Raw genomic sequence first — 18,947 nt, forward strand, 5'->3', positions numbered from 1 at the left:
TGTTATCTTAGATTGGAAGTTATTTGTATGATCTGACACACTTTATTGTTGTAAATTGTATAATTCACCATACTTTCTTGTCAACAGGGGTGTGACACAAGAAAAATTTTTGCCAATTGTCGTTGCACACCTACATTGCCATATAGGTCATGTGTGTGTCTTTAATATATATTAAGATTGATAGTGTACTAAAATTTTGTTTGAGTGAATTTCTTGTAGTTGTGAGTAGTTTGATTGCCACCAGTTTGTATATTTTTAATATTTAATAAATATACTCAGTCTTAGTATTTTCATTCGGGCTCACTATATGACGAATGTCATCAATACAAAGAATGCCATCATTTTAAAGTGCTATTCCTAGTTTGTATATAAACATGACATTAAACCTCTGTAAATATCATTCAAGTGTTTGTGTTGATGAAACGATTAACATGCACTATTCTTTAAGTTCTCTCGTTTTGATTTAAATATGGTATATAACCCAGTGTTTGTACAAAATATGAACGATTAACTGCACACGACTGGTATTTTTAAAAAGTTTATAGGAAAATTCTGTTAACGTTGGCCCTGTTTAAAGACAAAGGGAATGGTGGAACTTTCCCGTTTTGTGCTCATATAATGGCGTAAAGAAGTACGATGGCGGCATGCCGTTTACTTATGTGTTTGTCAATATTTCAGATCTACAATTTGCTCCCCGTTCAGGCTATGCGATCTAGAAGCAAGATCTAAAACAACTTAGGCCGCTCAACAGAGATAAGTTTTATGGTCGGTGTTTATGCAAACATAGTGACATTATTGATTGTCAGAAAATAAATTTATTTGTTTATCTGGTCGGTGTTTTACGCTTTACTTACCAGCATTAATTCACTTACAGGTAAAGGTCTGTATTCGGGTTTGTCATTGATGGCAGCAGGGCGGAGACGTCCAGACATTGGAGTTCTAGCTCCGCTTCTGGCAATATCATCATAAATAAATGTTCTGTCTGTATGTGTATACAAGTTTGCCGCTCTTAGACAATGTCGACAGCTAACAAGATAAACAAGGAAAGTTGTTGGTGAAATACATTTTGATGTCTGTTCCAGTACCCTACTACATGTACACACAGTCAAAATCTATACGCATATTGGACATGAACAACACTGGATGGCCATATTCCTGAAGTACCATTCCAATTGGGACGCTCGTATGGTGAATAAGATCATAAGAAAGCAATTGCTGCATATGTTCTCATATTATATTAAACAGCTGATGAGTTGATACTGCACTGATATTGGCCTGATATGTCGACTACAAATGGTAAATGGCTGTTCTGCTCAGACATTTTGTTTTACATTGATTGATGTCCTACCATTGACCAAGAAAGTCTGAAGACAACTGGTTAAAAACACTCAAGTTGTTTTGTGAACAAAGTTTAATGACAGAGAACATGGTGCGAATTGTTGTATCGACACCTCAAAAATGGATTATTCCAACCAAATCAGGAGAAGCGTTCTTCCATACAACTGAGTTCGACAAATCGCAAAGTGTGACAACGGCTTACAAAATGAAGTTTGTCCTACATTCGTTTGACTAGCTGAAATCGATGAGATGATAGGACAAATCGAATCGGACGAACGTGGCTTTTCACACAATGCTGAAAACCAATTCCGGTAGTGATTTTAATCATGCTGTATAGAAATGTCCAAGCTTCAAAGGCAATCGGTCAAAGAGTTTACAAGTTATAGTCTGGACAATGTTTAACCAATGGAAAACAAAGAAAGATGCCTGCTTACAGCGACCGTGTTGTGCCATGCATTTCTCTGAAATCCTATATCCAACTGAGTTTATTCAGATTGCTGAGTAATGCGCTGGGTGCATATCCAGCTCGTCTTAAGACCTTTGTAAAAAGCCAGTAAACTAATCTAGTGGAGAGATTGAAGTGCCTGTTAGCTTGGTGAATCATTTATTCTATTATGTAAACTAATAATTTGTAAATGAGTTAATCTACTTCCAGGAGTTAATCCCATTTCCCATTGTTCACAAGCCTGATCTTTCCGACCCTTCCTACACAATAGTAATAGGTTACACCTTTGACGGAGCAAAGAACTTATCTTGCAGATAGGAGGAACCATGATCATCGATGCATAACAGGGCAACAATTCTAGGAGGATGTCTCAGGGATGCAAAAATAGATGTACCGAGGGGGCCTCCGTGGCCGAAATGATTAGCACAAAAGTACGGCACAATCACCCAGGAGCCTGTCGCCAATGTGATTACTGTGAGTTCAAGCCCAGCTAATGCTGGCCTCCTCCCTGGCCGTACGAGGGAAGGCCTGACAGCCACTTGCGGATGATTGTCGGTTTCCCCCGGGTTCTACCTGGATTTCTCCCACCATACATACATATGAGTGAAATATTTTTGAGTACAGCGTAAAACACAAATCAAACAAATAAACAGATGTACTGAATCCATCTATTTTATTAGATTGTATGATAACGGTGTCATCAACATGAATTCCTCACTGCGGGGTACAGCTAGTTATACAATAGTCGTAAACAGAGCGAGGGAGTAGAAAACACCTGACATTTTCCCTTCTGACTTGTGCAGCAGAAGAACAAGCATAAGCTGGATTCTGGCCCAGCATCGCTAGCCTGTGGATTAGTGTGACAACGCCGACAACCCCACTCACGGAAGAGACGTATAATCTTTTGAGCTATATGTTTCCATTGCGTCAAAACTTTGCAATATATATGGTGCAAGTGCTAAAAATATCACGAAATATAATTTGAGGGGTAGCAGGATCTCTCGTATATGTACCCTTTGACCATATTTTTATTTGACTGTCATGATTTAAATAATTAGTCCAAAATCAGTAGGCGAGATTAGTGGTATATACAGTTTCAAATTAGATTCTACACAACACTGAACATGCATTTCAGGAGAGTTCACTTCGTGCATTCCAGCTAAGCCTATATGCAGAGTGACGCGTGCATGGCCATGAGAAGCGCCGTGCAGGTTTAGGCTAAACACTGGTAATTAATTAATTATAATTCCTCTCGAAGTTCACGTGAGATCATTGTTAGCTAATATGGAAACATTTGATAGAATTCTTGTGGTAAGTTTTCAAGTGGCTCTCATCAACAAAGATCAACTATTAATCGGATAATCCATCCAGATCTTTTTTGTTTATAAGGATCAATCCCTAGTCCGTCAGCAAACTTTCTACCAAACTTATATGAATTGTTTAGCAAATGATTTAATAATTCTGGGGAACAATATACATAAAGTTCTCAAGCGCTTCAGACAGCTTAAGCAATTAGCACAGAGGGTAGTCCACGTGTGTCAGTTTGCTTCTCAACGAAGGTTCAGGACAACGTTTCTATATTAAAGAAAATCCAGTAAAAGATCCGCGCATTAAATGGCCATCAGATTTTTTGAAAATGCAATGATTGCGATTAGATGTTGCTATTTAAATATCCCAATTTATATCAACCATCTTTTCGAAACGTTTCCAAAATATGGTGTTCAGTTTTTGTGGATATTGTGTGTATATATATTCCTCTAAACAGAATCTCGATTAGCGCAAACGTTTAAATACATATAGCAAGAGCGGTAGTACAGAAAAGAGGGTGATAAAAGACACCTATATTATAATTTGAGGTGAGAGGAATCTATGTGATTTTCAGATAGGGTACATGTGTTCACATTTGACCTCTAATTCATTTGGCTTATGGGATCTCATTTCATTGTACAAAACCTCTAAGTGGTTTGAACGATCATACAGATCTACCAATCAGATATTTACGGGCACGTGTCCATGTAGCCAATTCATAATTCCTCTTCAAAAATTAACTACCTCGTGAGACCATTATCCATTAATATAGAATCATTTAACAAAATATCCAAGTGGCTCTTACCCGCAAAGATCAGCCATTAATCACATAATCCATTCAAATCCCTTTCAGCGAATTAAGTTTGCGTACTTCCTCTACAACATTTGTATGAACTGTTTGGCAAAGTGATTTAATCTGTTTAAGAAACAATCAGTGTGAACTTCCCACGGCGTTCAAATGGCTTTACCAATTACCACAGCGGGAAGTCGACGTGCGTCGGGTCGGTCATCAACAACGATTTTAGAAAAGTGTGATATTTTGAACGAAAGCATTACAAAGAAGTTAAAGGATTGGACAGAAAATTATAAAAATAATGAAACCTATCCAGTTCAACGTACATGTATTTGAACATGTATATCGGTATATATCCCAAGACACAGTATCTTTAAAGCATCAACATCAAATGGTAGAGATATTTACAAGACTTGTCGCTTTCATAATCCTACACCTGAATGAAATTCTCCAAATCCGGGTTTTGTGAAGGCTGCTAATCAGCACAGAGACACGGCCATTTCCCACTTTCCCAGATCAGAAATCACAACCTTCAATCCTGGTGGGAAACAGAGCTTTTTCAGATTTTCAGGAAAATTCAGTTATTGATATTCATACGACCCAAAGTCTTTTGTTTCCTTGAGTGTTTATAAACGTCCTCCAATATCGGCAACAACACTGTTCGTTGTTGCATACAAGGGTTTGCTCCTTATTGACAGTTCTTCGAAGAGACTCATTTCTAATATTGACGACTAGCTGCCCGTCACGTCTCAAAGCCAGATATCAGCTGGTGTTTAGCCAGTTTTGATATCAACGAAAGCTACTTGTTGCAGTCTGAGAACAAGGCCTTAAGGAACAAATTTCCAGTATCTATGAGAAATGACACCGCTTCGCTTCGCACTTGTATCACTTCTTACAAATGCTCTTCTTTCCCATGGCAAAGCAGGGGCAAGGACCCTCGATTCTATGAACACAGGTCATTTGCTAACCTCATTTAGAGAGGAAACCTTGGACTTGCATAGGGAACACGATCTGCCACAGAAGCTTGATAATATATCTGATGGGAAGATGGGACGAGAGACGGATGGTTACCGGTCAATAGACTACACCAAAACTACATCCCGGTTTATGTTAGAGTTGTTCTCAAAGCTCCAAAAGGGAGAACACTTGTCCAAAGCCAGTGGGCACATCCGAGGATCTTTAGACATTCTGAGCACAGACACCGTCCGCTGTTTCTCCGCCACAGGTTCGTGCAAAAATTGGATTCGACTTTATTTTATTTATTTACTTACTTTACTGTATTGTGTAAATATGTAAATATTTATAAAAGCTTTATGAAATGTTTTCTTTCCTTTCTTTTATGTTTTACATAACAGAGAGTGCTGATCTCTGTTGGGTGTTAGTGTCTCTTACTCATAGTGGTCTGCAAAACAAGTTTTGTTGTACACTCATGCAATACGAGCGGGTAGATACCAGTGACATGTGCTCCAAACATTCCTGTATAAAGAGATCCATTGTAATTGGGGGGATCATAAGTTATCTTGCTGGGATTATAAGATTATACAGATGAGGCAATTTGAAGTGATTCATTAGTAACCCACAATGGGCGTTGTTTGTGCATTCAAAAATATTTATTACTGGATGTCTAAAAACCAAATTTTTAAAAAATCATATAAATGAATATTCACACCGAATCAATGTATAACACTAAAGTCGAAATCCCTTTGATATTGCATGCTATAATGAACAATATCTATTCTGTTGCAGCATTTCACAGGGATTCTTCACAAAAGGCTTCTTTTGAATTCCGAGTACCGCGTCTTCCCCGGAACGAACGCTTGTCCTTGGCAGAATTCAGAATTCCGATCCAGAACCAAAAGAAACATTCCAGAAAGTTAAAACTTCATCTCAGACGTGGCTTGTCGCCTCTCCGCACCTTTAGTATTCGTGTCAAACCATTTTCTGATGGAGATAACAAGTACCTTGTCTATGATATCACCAGTTCTCTGCGGAGTTTGGTCAATGGTTACCATGGTAACATCACTGTTCGAATACACGTCCGTGATCAGGCTAAAGGGAACTACTCAGTTGACCCGAAAGCGCGGATGGGAACAGTTGGGAATCCGCAAGAAGGTTTGCTTGTGTTTTACTCGGAAAACAGAGGGTTTTTGGAGGCTATATACAGCAGTTATACCGAAGAAGGCCAAAATGATAGAGGCAGACGACATGGTCGCCAACGGAGGTCTCTCATCACCAGGCGACGAAGTAGGAAAAATAAAAACAAATGGTCTGCAAAGAAATCAAGAAAATCTGGAAACTTGTGTCAAAAGTTTGACTTTTATGTGGATTTTAACAAAATTGGTTGGGGTAGATGGATCGTATTTCCCAAGAGGTTTAATGCTTTCTTGTGTCATGGAAATTGTCCATCACCGATAGCCAGTGAGCTGTTACCAACCAACCATGCCATGATGCAAAGTCTGATGCGGCAGAAGAGGCCAAATGCGGCACCCATGCCGTGTTGTGTGCCCAGCAAACTAAAACCTCTCAGTATGCTGTATTATGAGTACGACGAGATTCTCGTCAGGCATCACGAGAACATGATTGCCGAAGAATGTAGCTGTAGATAGAAACACAGGCCATTGTTATCCTCTAAAAGGCTTCACTGACAAAAGTTTGGGTTAAATCAGTTAATAATCTGAAAAGTAGAATTGAAATCTGATTGCAAGCCTTCCACGACTTAGCCAATGTCGTCGTGTCGCTCAGGTTTGAGAGCGGAATTACAGTTCTATTTTAATCTACCGGTAAACGAATATTTTTCATTCATTTGTGTCAGACTCTTCTCTGCGTGTTACCTGAACACCTGAACCGTTTGTTTTGTTATGATGATTCAAATGGGTATAATTGTTGAAAGCATGCTTAGAATTAGCAATTTAACTGTTATCTTAGATTGGAAGTTATTTGTATGATCTGACACACCTTATTGTTGTAAATTGTATAATTCACCATACTTTCTTGTCAACAGGGGTGTGACACAAGAAAAATTTTTGCCAATTGTCGTTGCACACCTACATTGCCATATAGGTCATATGTGTGTCTTTAATATATATTAAGATTGATAGTGTACTAAAATTTTGTTTGAGTGAATTTCTTGTAGTTGTGAGTAGTTTGATTGCCACCAGTTTGTATATTTTTAATATTTAATAAATATACTCAGTCTTAGTATTTTCATTCGGGCTCACTATATGATGAATGCCATCAATACAAAGAATGCCATCATTTTAAAGTGCTATTCCTAGTTTGTATATAAACATGACATTAAACCTCTGTAAATATCATTCAAGTGTTTGTGTTGATGAAACGATTAACATGCACTATTCTTTAAGTTCTCTCGTTTTGATTTAAATATGGTATATAACCCAGTGTTTGTACAAAATATGAACGATTAACTGCACACGACTGGTATTTTTAAAAAGTGTATAGGAAAATTCTGTTAACGTTGGCCCTGTTTAAAGACAAAGGGAATGGTGGAACTTTCCCGTTTTATGCTCATATAATGGCGTAAAGAAGTACGATGGCGGCATGCCGTTTACTTATGTGTTTGTCAATATTTCAGATCTACAATTTGCTCCCCGTTCAGGCTATGCGATCTAGAAGCAAGATCTAAAACAACTTAGGCCGCTCAACAGAGATAAGTTTTATGGTCGGTGTTTATGCAAACATAGTGACATTATTGATTGTCAGAAAATAAATTTATTTGTTTATCTGGTCGGTGTTTTACGCTTTACTTACCAGCATTAATTCACTTACAGGTAAAGGTCTGTATTCGGGTTTGTCATTGATGGCAGCAGGGCGGAGACGTCCAGACATTGGAGTTCTAGCTCCGCTTCTGGCAATATCATCATAAATAAATGTTCTGTCTGTATGTGTATACAAGTTTGCCACTCTTACACAATGTCGACAGCTAACAAGATAAACAAGGAAAGTTGTTGGTGAAATACATTTTGATATCTGTTCCAGTACACTACTATATGTACACACAGTCAAAATCTATACGCATATTGGACATGAACAACACTGGATAGCCATATTCCTGAAGTACCATTCCAATTGGGACGCTCGTATGGTGAATAAGATCATAAGAAAGCAATTGCTGCATATGTTCTCATATTATATTAAACAGCTGATGAGTTGATACTGCACTGATATTGGCCTGATATGTCGACTACAAATAGTAAATGGCTGTTCTGCTCAGACATTTTGTTTTACATTGATTGATGTCCTACCATTGACCAAGAAAGTCTGAAGACAACTGGTTAAAAACACTCAAGTTGTTTTGTGAACAAAGTTTAATGACAGAGAACATGGTGCGAATTGTTGTATCGACACCTCAAAAATGGATTATTCCAACCAAATCAGGAGAAGTGTTCTTCCATACAACTGAGTTCGACAAATCGCAAAGTGTGACAACGGCTTACAAAATGAAGTTTGTCCTACATTCGTTTGACTAGCTGAAATCGATGAGATGATAGGACAAATCGAATCGGACGAACGTGGCTTTTCACACAATGTTGAAAACCAATTCCGGTAGTGATTTTAATCATGCTGTATAGAAATGTCCAAGCTTCAAAGGCAATCGGTCAAAGAGTTTACAAGTTATAGTCTGGACAATGTTTAACCAATGGAAAATAAAGAAAGATGCCTGCTTACAGCGACCATGTTGTGCCATGCATTTCTCTGAAATCCTATATCCAACTGAGTTTATTTAGATTGCTGAAAATCGACCCCAGTCATCCACCTATTAATTAACGTCATATACCACTTTCCATCTTTGCAGGTAATGCGCTGGGTGCATATCCAGCTCGTCTTAAGACCTTTGTAAAAAGCCAGTAAACTAATCTAGTGGAGAGATTGAAGTGCCTGTTAGCTTGGTGAATCATTTATTCTATTATGTAAACTAATAATTTGTAAATGAGTTAATCTACTTCCAGGAGTTAATCCCATTTCCCATTGTTCACAAGCCTGATCTTTCCGACCCTTCCTACACAATAGTAATAGGTTACACCTTTGACGGAGCAAAGAACTTATCTTGCAGATAGGAGGAACCATGATCATCGATGCATAACAGGGCAACAATTCTAGGAGGATGTCTCAGGGATGCAAAAATAGATGTACCGAGGGGGCCTCCGTGGCCGAAATGATTAGCACAAAAGTACGGCACAATCACCCAGGAGCCTGTCGCCAATGTGATTACTGTGAGTTCAAGCCCAGCTAATGCTGGCCTCCTCCCTGGCCGTACGAGGGAAGGCCTGACAGCCACTTGCGGATGATTGTCGGTTTCCCCCGGGTTCTACCTGGATTTCTCCCACCATACATACATATGAGTGAAATATTTTTGAGTACAGCGTAAAACACAAATCAAACAAATAAACAGATGTACTGAATCCATCTATTTTATTAGATTGTATGATAACGGTGTCATCAACATGAATTCCTCACTGCGGGGTACAGCTAGTTATACAATAGTCGTAAACAGAGCGAGGGAGTAGAAAACACCTGACATTTTCCCTTCTGACTTGTGCAGCAGAAGAACAAGCATAAGCTGGATTCTGGCCCAGCATCGCTAGCCTGTGGATTAGTGTGACAACGCCGACAACCCCACTCACGGAAGAGACGTATAATCTTTTGAGCTATATGTTTCCATTGCGTCAAAACTTTGCAATATATATGGTGCAAGTGCTAAAAATATCACGAAATATAATTTGAGGGGTAGCAGGATCTCTCGTATATGTACCCTTTGACCATATTTTTATTTGACTGTCATTATTTAAATAATTAGTCCAAAATCAGTAGGCGAGATTAGTGGTATATACAGTTTCAAATTAGATTCTACACAACATTGAACATGCATTTCAGGAGAGTTCCAGCTAAGCCTATTCCAGCTAAGCCTATGTGCAGAGCGACGCGTGCATGGCCATGAGAAGCGCCGTACAGGTTTAGGCTAAACACTGATAATTAATTAATTATAATTCCTCTCGAAGTTCACGTGAGATCATTGTTAGCTAATATGGAAACATTTGATAGAATTCTTGTGGTAAGTTTTCAAGTGGCTCTCATCAACAAAGATCAACTATTAATCGGATAATCCATCCAGATCTTTTTTGTTTATAAGGATCAATCCCTAGTCCGTCAGCAAACTTTCTACCAAACTTATATGAATTGTTTAGCAAATGATTTAATAATTCTGGGGAACAATATACATAAAGTTCTCAAGCGCTTCAGACAGCTTAAGCAATTAGCACAGAGGGTAGTCCACGTGTGTCAGTTTGCTTCTCAACGAAGGTTCAGGACAACGTTTCTATATTAAAGAAAATCCAGTAAAAGATCCGCGCATTAAATGGCCACCAGTTTTTTTGAAAATGCAATGATTGCGATTAGATGTTGCTATTTAAATATCCCAATTTATATCAACCATCTTTTCGAAACGTTTCCAAAATATGGTGTTCAGTTTTTGTGGATATTGTGTGTATATATATTCCTCTAAACAGAATCTCGATTAGCGCAAACGTTTAAATACATATAGCAAGAGCGGTAGTACAGAAAAGAGGGTGATAAAAGACACCTATATTATAATTTGAGGTGAGAGGAATCTATGTGATTTTCAGATAGGGTACATGTTTTCACATTTGACCTCTAATTCATTTGGCTTATGGGATCTCATTTCATTGTACAAAACCTCTAAGTGGTTTGAACGATCATACAGATCTACCAATCAGAATGTCCAGCATAATGGACAACTCCTATGAACTTATGTCTGAGACTTTCGGCTAAACCCATATTTACGGGCACGTGTCCATGTAGCCAATTCATAATTCCTCTTCAAAAATTAACTACCTCGTGAGACCATTATCCATTAATATAGAATCATTTAACAAAATATCCAAGTGGCTCTTACCCGCAAAGATCAGCCATTAATCACATAATCCATTCAAATCCCTTTCAGCGAATTAAGTTTGCGTACTTCCTCTACAACATATGTATGAACTGTTTGGCAAAGTGATTTAATCTGTTTAAGAAACAATCAGTGTGAACTTCCCACGGCGTTCAAATGGCTTTACCAATTACCACAGCGGGAAGTCGACGTGCGTCGGGTCGGTCATCAACAACGATTTTAGAAAAGTGTGATATTTTGAACGAAAGCATTACAAAGAAGTTAAAGGATTGGACAGAAAATTATAAAAATAATGAAACCTATCCAGTTCAACGTACATGTATTTGAACATGTATATCGGTATATATCCCAAGACACAGTATCTTTAAAGCATCAACATCAAATGGTAGAGATATTTACAAGACTTGTCGTTTTCATAATCCTACACCTGAATGAAATTCTCCAAATCCGGGTTTTGTGAAGGCTGCTAATCAGCACAGAGACACGGCCATTTCCCACTTTCCCAGATCAGAAATCACAACCTTCAATCCTGGTGGGAAACAGAGCTTTTTCAGATTTTCAGGAAAATTCAGTTATTGATATTCATACGACCCAAAGTCTTTTGTTTCCTTGAGTGTTTATAAACGTCCTCCAATATCGGCAACAACACTGTTCGTTGTTGCATACAAGGGTTTGCTCCTTATTGACAGTTCTTCGAAGAGACTCATTTCTAATATTGACGACTAGCTGCCCGTCACGTCTCAAAGCCAGATATCAGCTGGTGTTTAGCCAGTTTTGATATCAACGAAAGCTACTTGTTGCAGTCTGAGAACAAGGCCTTAAGGAACAAATTTCCAGTATCTATGAGAAATGACACCGCTTCGCTTCGCACTTGTATCACTTCTTACAAATGCTCTTCTTTCCCATGGCAAAGCAGGGGCAAGGACCCTCGATTCTATGAACATAGGTCATTTGCTAACCTCATTTAGAGAGGAAACCTTGGACTTGCATAGGGAACACGATCTGCCACAGAAGCTTGATAATATATCTGATGGGAAGATGGGACGAGAGACGGATGGTTACCGGTCAATAGACTACACCAAAACTACATCCCGGTTTATGTTAGAGTTGTTCTCAAAGCTCCAAAAGGGAGAACACTTGTCCAAAGCCAGTGGGCACATCCGAGGACCTTTAGACATTCTGAGCACAGACACCGTCCGCTGTTTCTCCGCCACAGGTTCGTGCAAAAATTGGATTCGACTTTATTTTATTTATTTACTTACTTTACTGTATTGTGTAAATATGTAAATATTTATAAAAGCTTTATGAAATGTTTTCTTTCCTTTCTTTTATGTTTTACATAACAGAGAGTGCTGATCTCTGTTGGGTGTTAGTGTCTCTTACTCATAGTGGTCTGCAAAACAAGTTTTGTTGTACACTCATGCAATACGAGCGGGTAGATACCAGTGACATGTGCTCCAAACATTCCTGTATAAAGAGATCCATTGTAATTGAGGGGATCATAAGTTATCTTGCTGGGATTATAAGATTATACAGATGAGGCAATTTGAAGTGATTCATTAGTAACCCACAATGGGCGTTGTTTGTGCATTCAAAAATATTTATTACTGGATGTCTAAAAACCAAATTTTTAAAAAATCATATAAATGAATATTCACACCGAATCAATGTATAACACTAAAGTCGAAATCCCTTTGATATTGCATGATATAATGAACAATATCTATTCTGTTGCAGCATTTCACAGGGATTCTTCACAAAAGGCTTCTTTTGAATTCCGAGTACCGCGTCTTCCCCGGAACGAACGCTTGTCCTTGGCAGAATTCAGAATTCCGATCCAGAACCAAAAGAAACATTCCAGAAAGTTAAAACTTCATCTCAGACGTGGCTTGTCGCCTCTCCGCACCTTTAGTATTCGTGTCAAACCATTTTCTGATGGAGATAACAAGTACCTTGTCTATGATATCACCAGTTCTCTGCGGAGTTTGGTCAATGGTTACCATGGTAACATCACTGTTCGAATACACGTCCGTGATCAGGCTAAAGGGAACTACTCAGTTGACCCGAAAGCGCAGACGGGAACAGTTGGGAATCCGCAAGAAGGTTTGCTTGTGTTTTACTCGGAAAACAGAGGGTTTTTGGAGGCTATATACAGCAGTTATACCGAAGAAGGCCAAAATGATAGAGGCAGACGACATGGTCGCCAACAGAGGTCTCTCCGTGACGTCACCAGGCGACGAAGTAGGAAAAATAAAAACAAATGGTCTGCAAAGAAATCAAGAAAATCTGGAAACTTGTGTCAAAAGTTCGACTTTTATGTGGATTTTAACAAAATTGGTTGGGGTAGATGGATCGTATTTCCTAAGAGGTTTAATGCTTTCTTGTGTCATGGAAATTGTCCATCACCGATAGCCAGTGAGCTGTTACCTACCAACCATGCCATGATGCAAAGTCTGATGCGGCAGAAGAGGCCAAATGCGGCACCCATGCCTTGTTGTGTGCCCAGCAAACTGAAACCTCTCAGCATGCTGTATTATGAGTACGACGAGATTCTCGTCAGGCATCACGAGAACATGATTGCCGAAGAATGTGGCTGTAGATAGAAACACAGATCTTTTTTTTTCTAAATGGCTTGGTTGGGCATTTAGAAAATTTGATTGTAATAGGTTTTTTTATTAACTTTTAAAAATGGGCCAGTTTATATTTACATGTGTTTACTAGCCAGTAATTCGAATATCATTAGTACACATTTGATTTAAAGAATGAGGAGTTATTGTACCTAAAATGATACTAGTTGTATACAGTATATAACTTGACAAACCATAGTTTTGAAACTAATATTTCACGATACTTTCATGTTTTATAGCACAAGAATAGTTTCCCCTTACAAACTAATGTGTTAAGTATGTCTTAACTGAGTGAGTGTTGTTACATGAATATAGTTTTTGCGTGTGTGTTACCGGAAGTTTTTATTTAAGGAATTAATAATATACTAATTTCACTCTCACTTCGCGAATTGGCTATTGTTGTTATAAGTTTGATTGCCCTATCTCTCATATTCGTATAGTATTTAATAAATGTTTCATGGTTGACTATAAAGTCAATAAAATCTTTGAATTCACCCTTTGTGTATATGAAGAAAAAATTGTTATCATTTTTCAGAAGTGCCATGTATTTATATTTATATACTAGTACATATCTACTTGTTACAAAGAGACATAAATTTTTGTTATATCAGCGTTGTGAAATAATAAACAAAATATTTACAAGTAATATGGTATGTGCACTTGTCTGAACTACAGGTCCAGGCCCGAATGCATAAACGTGGAATAAGGAAGGTATGTTATAATTTACTGCATGCAGGTATAACTTCTCGGTTATACCGCACTTAGTATGCATAAAGCTGGTGGAAGCAAAACTGCAACATAACATCATTCCTGAAATACATAGCGATGGAATAACATATTCTGTGATGTACCTGTGACAGATTTACTGGTGAGAAGTCGCAAGAGAGATTAGACAGTGAAATACAAAGTGATGGAATAACCTATTCTGTGATGTACATGTGACAGATTTGGTGGTGAGAAGTCGCAAGAGAGATTAGACAGTGAAATACAAAGTGATGGAATAACATATTCTGTGATGTACTTGTGACAGATTTGGTGGTGAGAAGTCGCAAGAGAGATTAGACAGTGAAATACAAAGTGATAGAATAACATATTCTGTGATGTACCTGTGACAGATTTACTGGTGAGAAGTTGCAAGAGAGATTAGACAGTGGAATACATAGCGATGGAATAACATATTCTGTGATGTACTTGTGACAAATTTACTGGTGAGAAGTCGCAAGAGAGATTAGACAGTGGAATACATAGCGATGGAATAACATATTCTGTGATGTACTTGTGACAGATTTACTGGTGAGAAGTCGCAAGAGAGATTAGACAGTGAAATACATAGCGATGGAATAACATATTCTGTGATGTACTTGTGACAGATTTGGTGGTGAGAAGTCGTAAGAGAGATTAGACAGTGGAATACATAGCGATGGAATAACATATTCTGTGATGTACTTGTGACAGATTTGGTGGTGAGAAGTCGCAAGAGAGATTAGACAGTGAAATACATAGTGATGGAATAACATATTCTGTGATGTACATGTGACAGATTTACTGGTGAGAAGTCGCAAGAGAGATTAGACAGTGGAATACATAGCGATGGAATAACACCAGATTTGCTGGTGTAGTCCTAAGAGAGTATAGATTTAAGGAATGAAATAAAGCCGATTTAAGGTAATACCTTAGTTGACAGTATCGTTGTGTCTTATTGAGGGGATGTTGCATTGGCTCCAAATGATGTTGAAATAATTCTTTGAAAATTCTCCTAGAAATCATCCCTGAAATGAATTGATAGACGAAGTTAAAGGGGTGGAGGCAGTGTTTCCGTAGGCCGCTGAAACATGTAGATGTTGTCTCCGAAAATTCTATATTTATTTATTTGATTAGCTTTAACGCCATGTTCTAGAATATTCCATTTATACGATGGTGGTCAATGTTGGAACTGGGATATTTGAGGTAAATTATGTTCTTTAGTAAGTTACTCATGAACGTTCTCATGTATATGATATATAGATATGTACAACATAATGGTAGAAGAAATGCCGTCGTACAGTATTATGAACATGCAGAGATGAGATTCTACAAAGTCCCTATACAAAGCCGGGATTGAAACCACATCTCCTGTGTCCTAGCAATTGAAAGGTAAGCGCCTTATCCGCTCGGCCACGACCGGTTCCAAACTCTAGCATCATTTAGACCAGATGGGTGTGTCGACGGCATCCAATGATAAATTCGCTCGCCCCCTGCACTCCAAACCCACAAAGTAAAGCCACCCCATGGATTAAGCTTACTCTCCCGTTAGTTGTGCATTGAATATATGCATACGGATTTTCCAATACCAAGAAGAGGGCACTAACAATTTGGACAGTAGCCTAATCCACATTCTATTACCCTTCGATTCCTATTTTTTTTTACATACAACGCACTGTTTGGCTCTATCCGAGTTACTGTTGGTTTTGTTTTCACAATGTTCAGTCCATTTACTCATGTTTTCTCTCCGCAAACGGTATTTTCTGACTGCCGCCAATATATTGCCGTTGACCCAGATCTTCAAATTTGGTACATCATGTGACCTTTATGCATGAGTGTGACGTGTACATTTTACGTAACTGGTACGGCGCACTGAGTGAAACATGTGCACGGGGCTGGTTTAATGTACATAAACTTTGTACAGATTGCGTCGTTACAAATTTAAATTGTGATAGTCATCCATTGTATTTCACAATACAATAAAAGCAAATCATATTTATACTCATGATACCTTCAACATATAAATGATAATATATTTATTTGCTTACTTATAATAAGCATAAACACATATCTATGATATTGTTATTGTTTTGTTATTTATCAACATTTGTTGAGAAACTAATATTGGATTGAAAATGTGAACTGAAGTGTTCCATTTTTTCAACATTCGTTACCCAGTGTTCATGAATTTGATACAGAATATTTACACAAGTAAACCAAATAAAATTCAGTATCAAACTATTGTTAACCTAATTTTGTGTGTTTCATTTATTATTTTTTTTTCTCGTACTTAACTCAAACTTTAATAACGTTTAAACAGTTGAGCTCCCCACTTTTGTTGTCGTTTTGCTGATGCCAGAGGTTTCCAGCTCCTTTAGCTCGTTAGACAGAGTTTGGGAAAACTTTTGATCTGCTCGAACTCTCGGTGCCAGCAACGAGCCACCTCCCTGGCTCATTGTCAGTGTGGTCGCTGTTTGACACTGTGCCTATCTCACCGAAGCCTACCCTGATAACCGCGGAAATATGAAAGCAACCCTGCAGATGTTTAATCTGTTAATCTATACCGCAATGGCGTTTTTGTTATAATTACGTTTTTGGTATAATTACGGTGACAGCAAGTAAGAATTACTGACGGATTGCAGGCAACATGTTTTTGTAGTGTACAGCTTTGATATGTTGAGGACAGCACAGGCGGAAGGAACGAGTATTAGGTTAGTTAATGGAAGACTCCAGATCTGTATTTCCGAAAGCTAATCTGGGAAGAATGAAACAGATCGCAGATCTACACTCCATCTTTCCCGCACCATTCACACACACTAACACATACACCTTTCGAACAGAAGTTAACACGAGCAACATGTGTTGCAGGAAATAGGATTTTCATATCCTGATCTGAAATGATCCGGAATACCATGGGTTTTTTGTTCCAAAATTTCCCCTTTGTGACGAAATATCGTTTTCGAAAACAACGCCGTCGTCAATGCCCTTGGGCCTCATTTACTTATGACGTTGTAATGATAGATATGACATCACAATTGTTAGTAGCCCTACGTCACAAACAAAATTCAGTGACGAAACAGACAGAACCTTCTTCCTCGGACACACAATGTAAAACGAAACATAGGAAGATAAACATGCCTTGCTTCGAACGGCTTAGGACTGGTTGTTTGCCGAATTCAAGTAAGGAATAGGGGTATTTATAAAAGAAATTATGGTATAAACTTCAAATGTATATTTGAATGTGAATATCGTGACCTATATGTATAGTATTTATATCAGCACAATAATCTGTGCAGCCAGGTTGATCGGGACCTATCCTCGAAAGGATCTGGTAGCCTTATTGGCCTATAGGCCTATGTTATTACCACAGTGGCTAGGTACCACTAAAAGGAAGGTGCATTTTGCCACGTGGTCACTGTCGAAAGGCATTCAGCATTTCACAAAGCGACGCACGACATTTTTTTTTATTGTACATTTGTCGCACGATGTTTTGTACGTCACTAATACCGTACCATTGTCCCATATGTGCAATTATCGTACATGGACGACATCTTTCTGAAACTGGGCCAAAAATTCTGAGCATTAAGTGTAGGCCCGCCTATCCTTAACTATTACAGACAAGGACATTTACAGTTAGCTTGGCATGGCATGTAGCATACAATCTGGAAATTTCGAGCGGGAACACCCACCTTGTATACAAATCTCATATTGTGCTTTTTGCATAACAAGGTATACGAGAGTAAAACATAAAATGAAGGTAATTCCTGCGGGATGTTCTCCTTGAACTGATTCAGCCCCATGGATACGCTGATATCGTACATCCGATATGAACAACACGATAGATCTAAACTGACCACATCATCACAAAGGAAACCGGACTACATAGGCTTACCTCTGTACTGTGGCGGGGACACTGAAAGTATAGAAATATCGAGTCATACAAGAGATTTACCAAATTTGAATAAATACCGTAGAAAAACTATAATATTTACCAATACAAAATATGCACCAAGATAGAACACAGTAATGATTTCTGGTATAATTTGCATTCAAGCCAGTAGAATGCATGTATTCATTTTGCAGAAGTTGACAAAGACGCTGAGAGGGATGAGATCGTTCAGAAAGTGATGGAGCTCATCATTGCTCACATTGACCGCTCTTACACCCCCGACCCTGTTCTCGCCCAGCAATCCAGGAAGGAAATCGAACACTACATCAACGCCAGAGTGGCGCACAAATTTCGGCAACAGGTCGAGCTAAATGGACTTCAGGAAAAAGTTGCCGGTATGTCTCATTTTCAACAAAATATCTTTGCAGACAACTTATGACGTTTCTCCCTTGATGCCAAATATGCCTACGTATATTCTTTGCTTATTGTTTGGTTTTGACAGCTATTTCGCAACTGGAAAACTCTAATCGCCTGGCCAGTTTTTCAGTCCAGAGCACAGACAACCTATTCAGCTCTTTGAAGGTGAGATTTAAGATACGTCTGACCAAACAATGACTCAGACATATTATATCATTTTGTAGATGATTTATAACTTTGATGTTTTACATCATAAGGATATTGATTCACTTACATGTAATTTGCGGCAGTTGGGTTTATCGTGTCCAAAAGAAACCGCATGATAAACCTGACTTAAAGCCACAGTGGCAGCACGTGCTAGATTCGAACAGAGAACTCATTGGTTGTTAATAATACAGCCGAATACAGGTCAAATGGGCGTTAATAATACAGCCGAATACATGCAGTCAAATGGGCGTTAA

At 38.4% G+C, this 18,947-nt stretch overlaps 3 protein-coding genes across 4 annotated transcripts in view; all 3 read left to right on the forward strand.

Moving 5' to 3' along the window:
• Window positions 1–4,931: 4,931 nt before the first annotated feature.
• Window positions 4,932–6,490, forward strand: LOC135465528 (nodal homolog). Its single transcript, XM_064742804.1, has 2 exons — window positions 4,932–5,109; window positions 5,631–6,490. Exons 1-2 carry the CDS (start codon window positions 4,932–4,934, stop codon window positions 6,488–6,490), a joined length of 1,038 nt encoding a protein of 345 aa, XP_064598874.1.
• A 5,360-nt stretch (window positions 6,491–11,850) lies between these two features.
• Window positions 11,851–13,415, forward strand: LOC135465611 (nodal homolog). The gene is made up of 2 exons (XM_064742926.1): window positions 11,851–12,028; window positions 12,550–13,415. Exons 1-2 carry the CDS (start codon window positions 11,851–11,853, stop codon window positions 13,413–13,415), a joined length of 1,044 nt encoding a protein of 347 aa, XP_064598996.1.
• A 3,867-nt stretch (window positions 13,416–17,282) lies between these two features.
• The window catches only part of LOC135476526 (adenylosuccinate lyase-like), a 46,066-nt gene continuing 44,401 nt past the window's right edge, over window positions 17,283–18,947 (forward strand). For both annotated transcript variants that reach the window (XM_064756576.1, XM_064756584.1), the window contains exons 1-2: window positions 17,283–17,360; window positions 18,264–18,464. In XM_064756576.1, coding sequence (XP_064612646.1) covers window positions 18,441–18,464 — 24 coding nt within the window. In that variant the 5' untranslated portion in view covers window positions 17,283–17,360; window positions 18,264–18,440. The remainder of the gene's footprint in view (window positions 17,361–18,263; window positions 18,465–18,947) is intronic.

This window comes from Liolophura sinensis, chromosome 1, assembly GCF_032854445.1.
Source record: "Liolophura sinensis isolate JHLJ2023 chromosome 1, CUHK_Ljap_v2, whole genome shotgun sequence".
Lineage (NCBI taxonomy): Eukaryota > Metazoa > Mollusca > Polyplacophora > Chitonida > Chitonidae > Liolophura > Liolophura sinensis.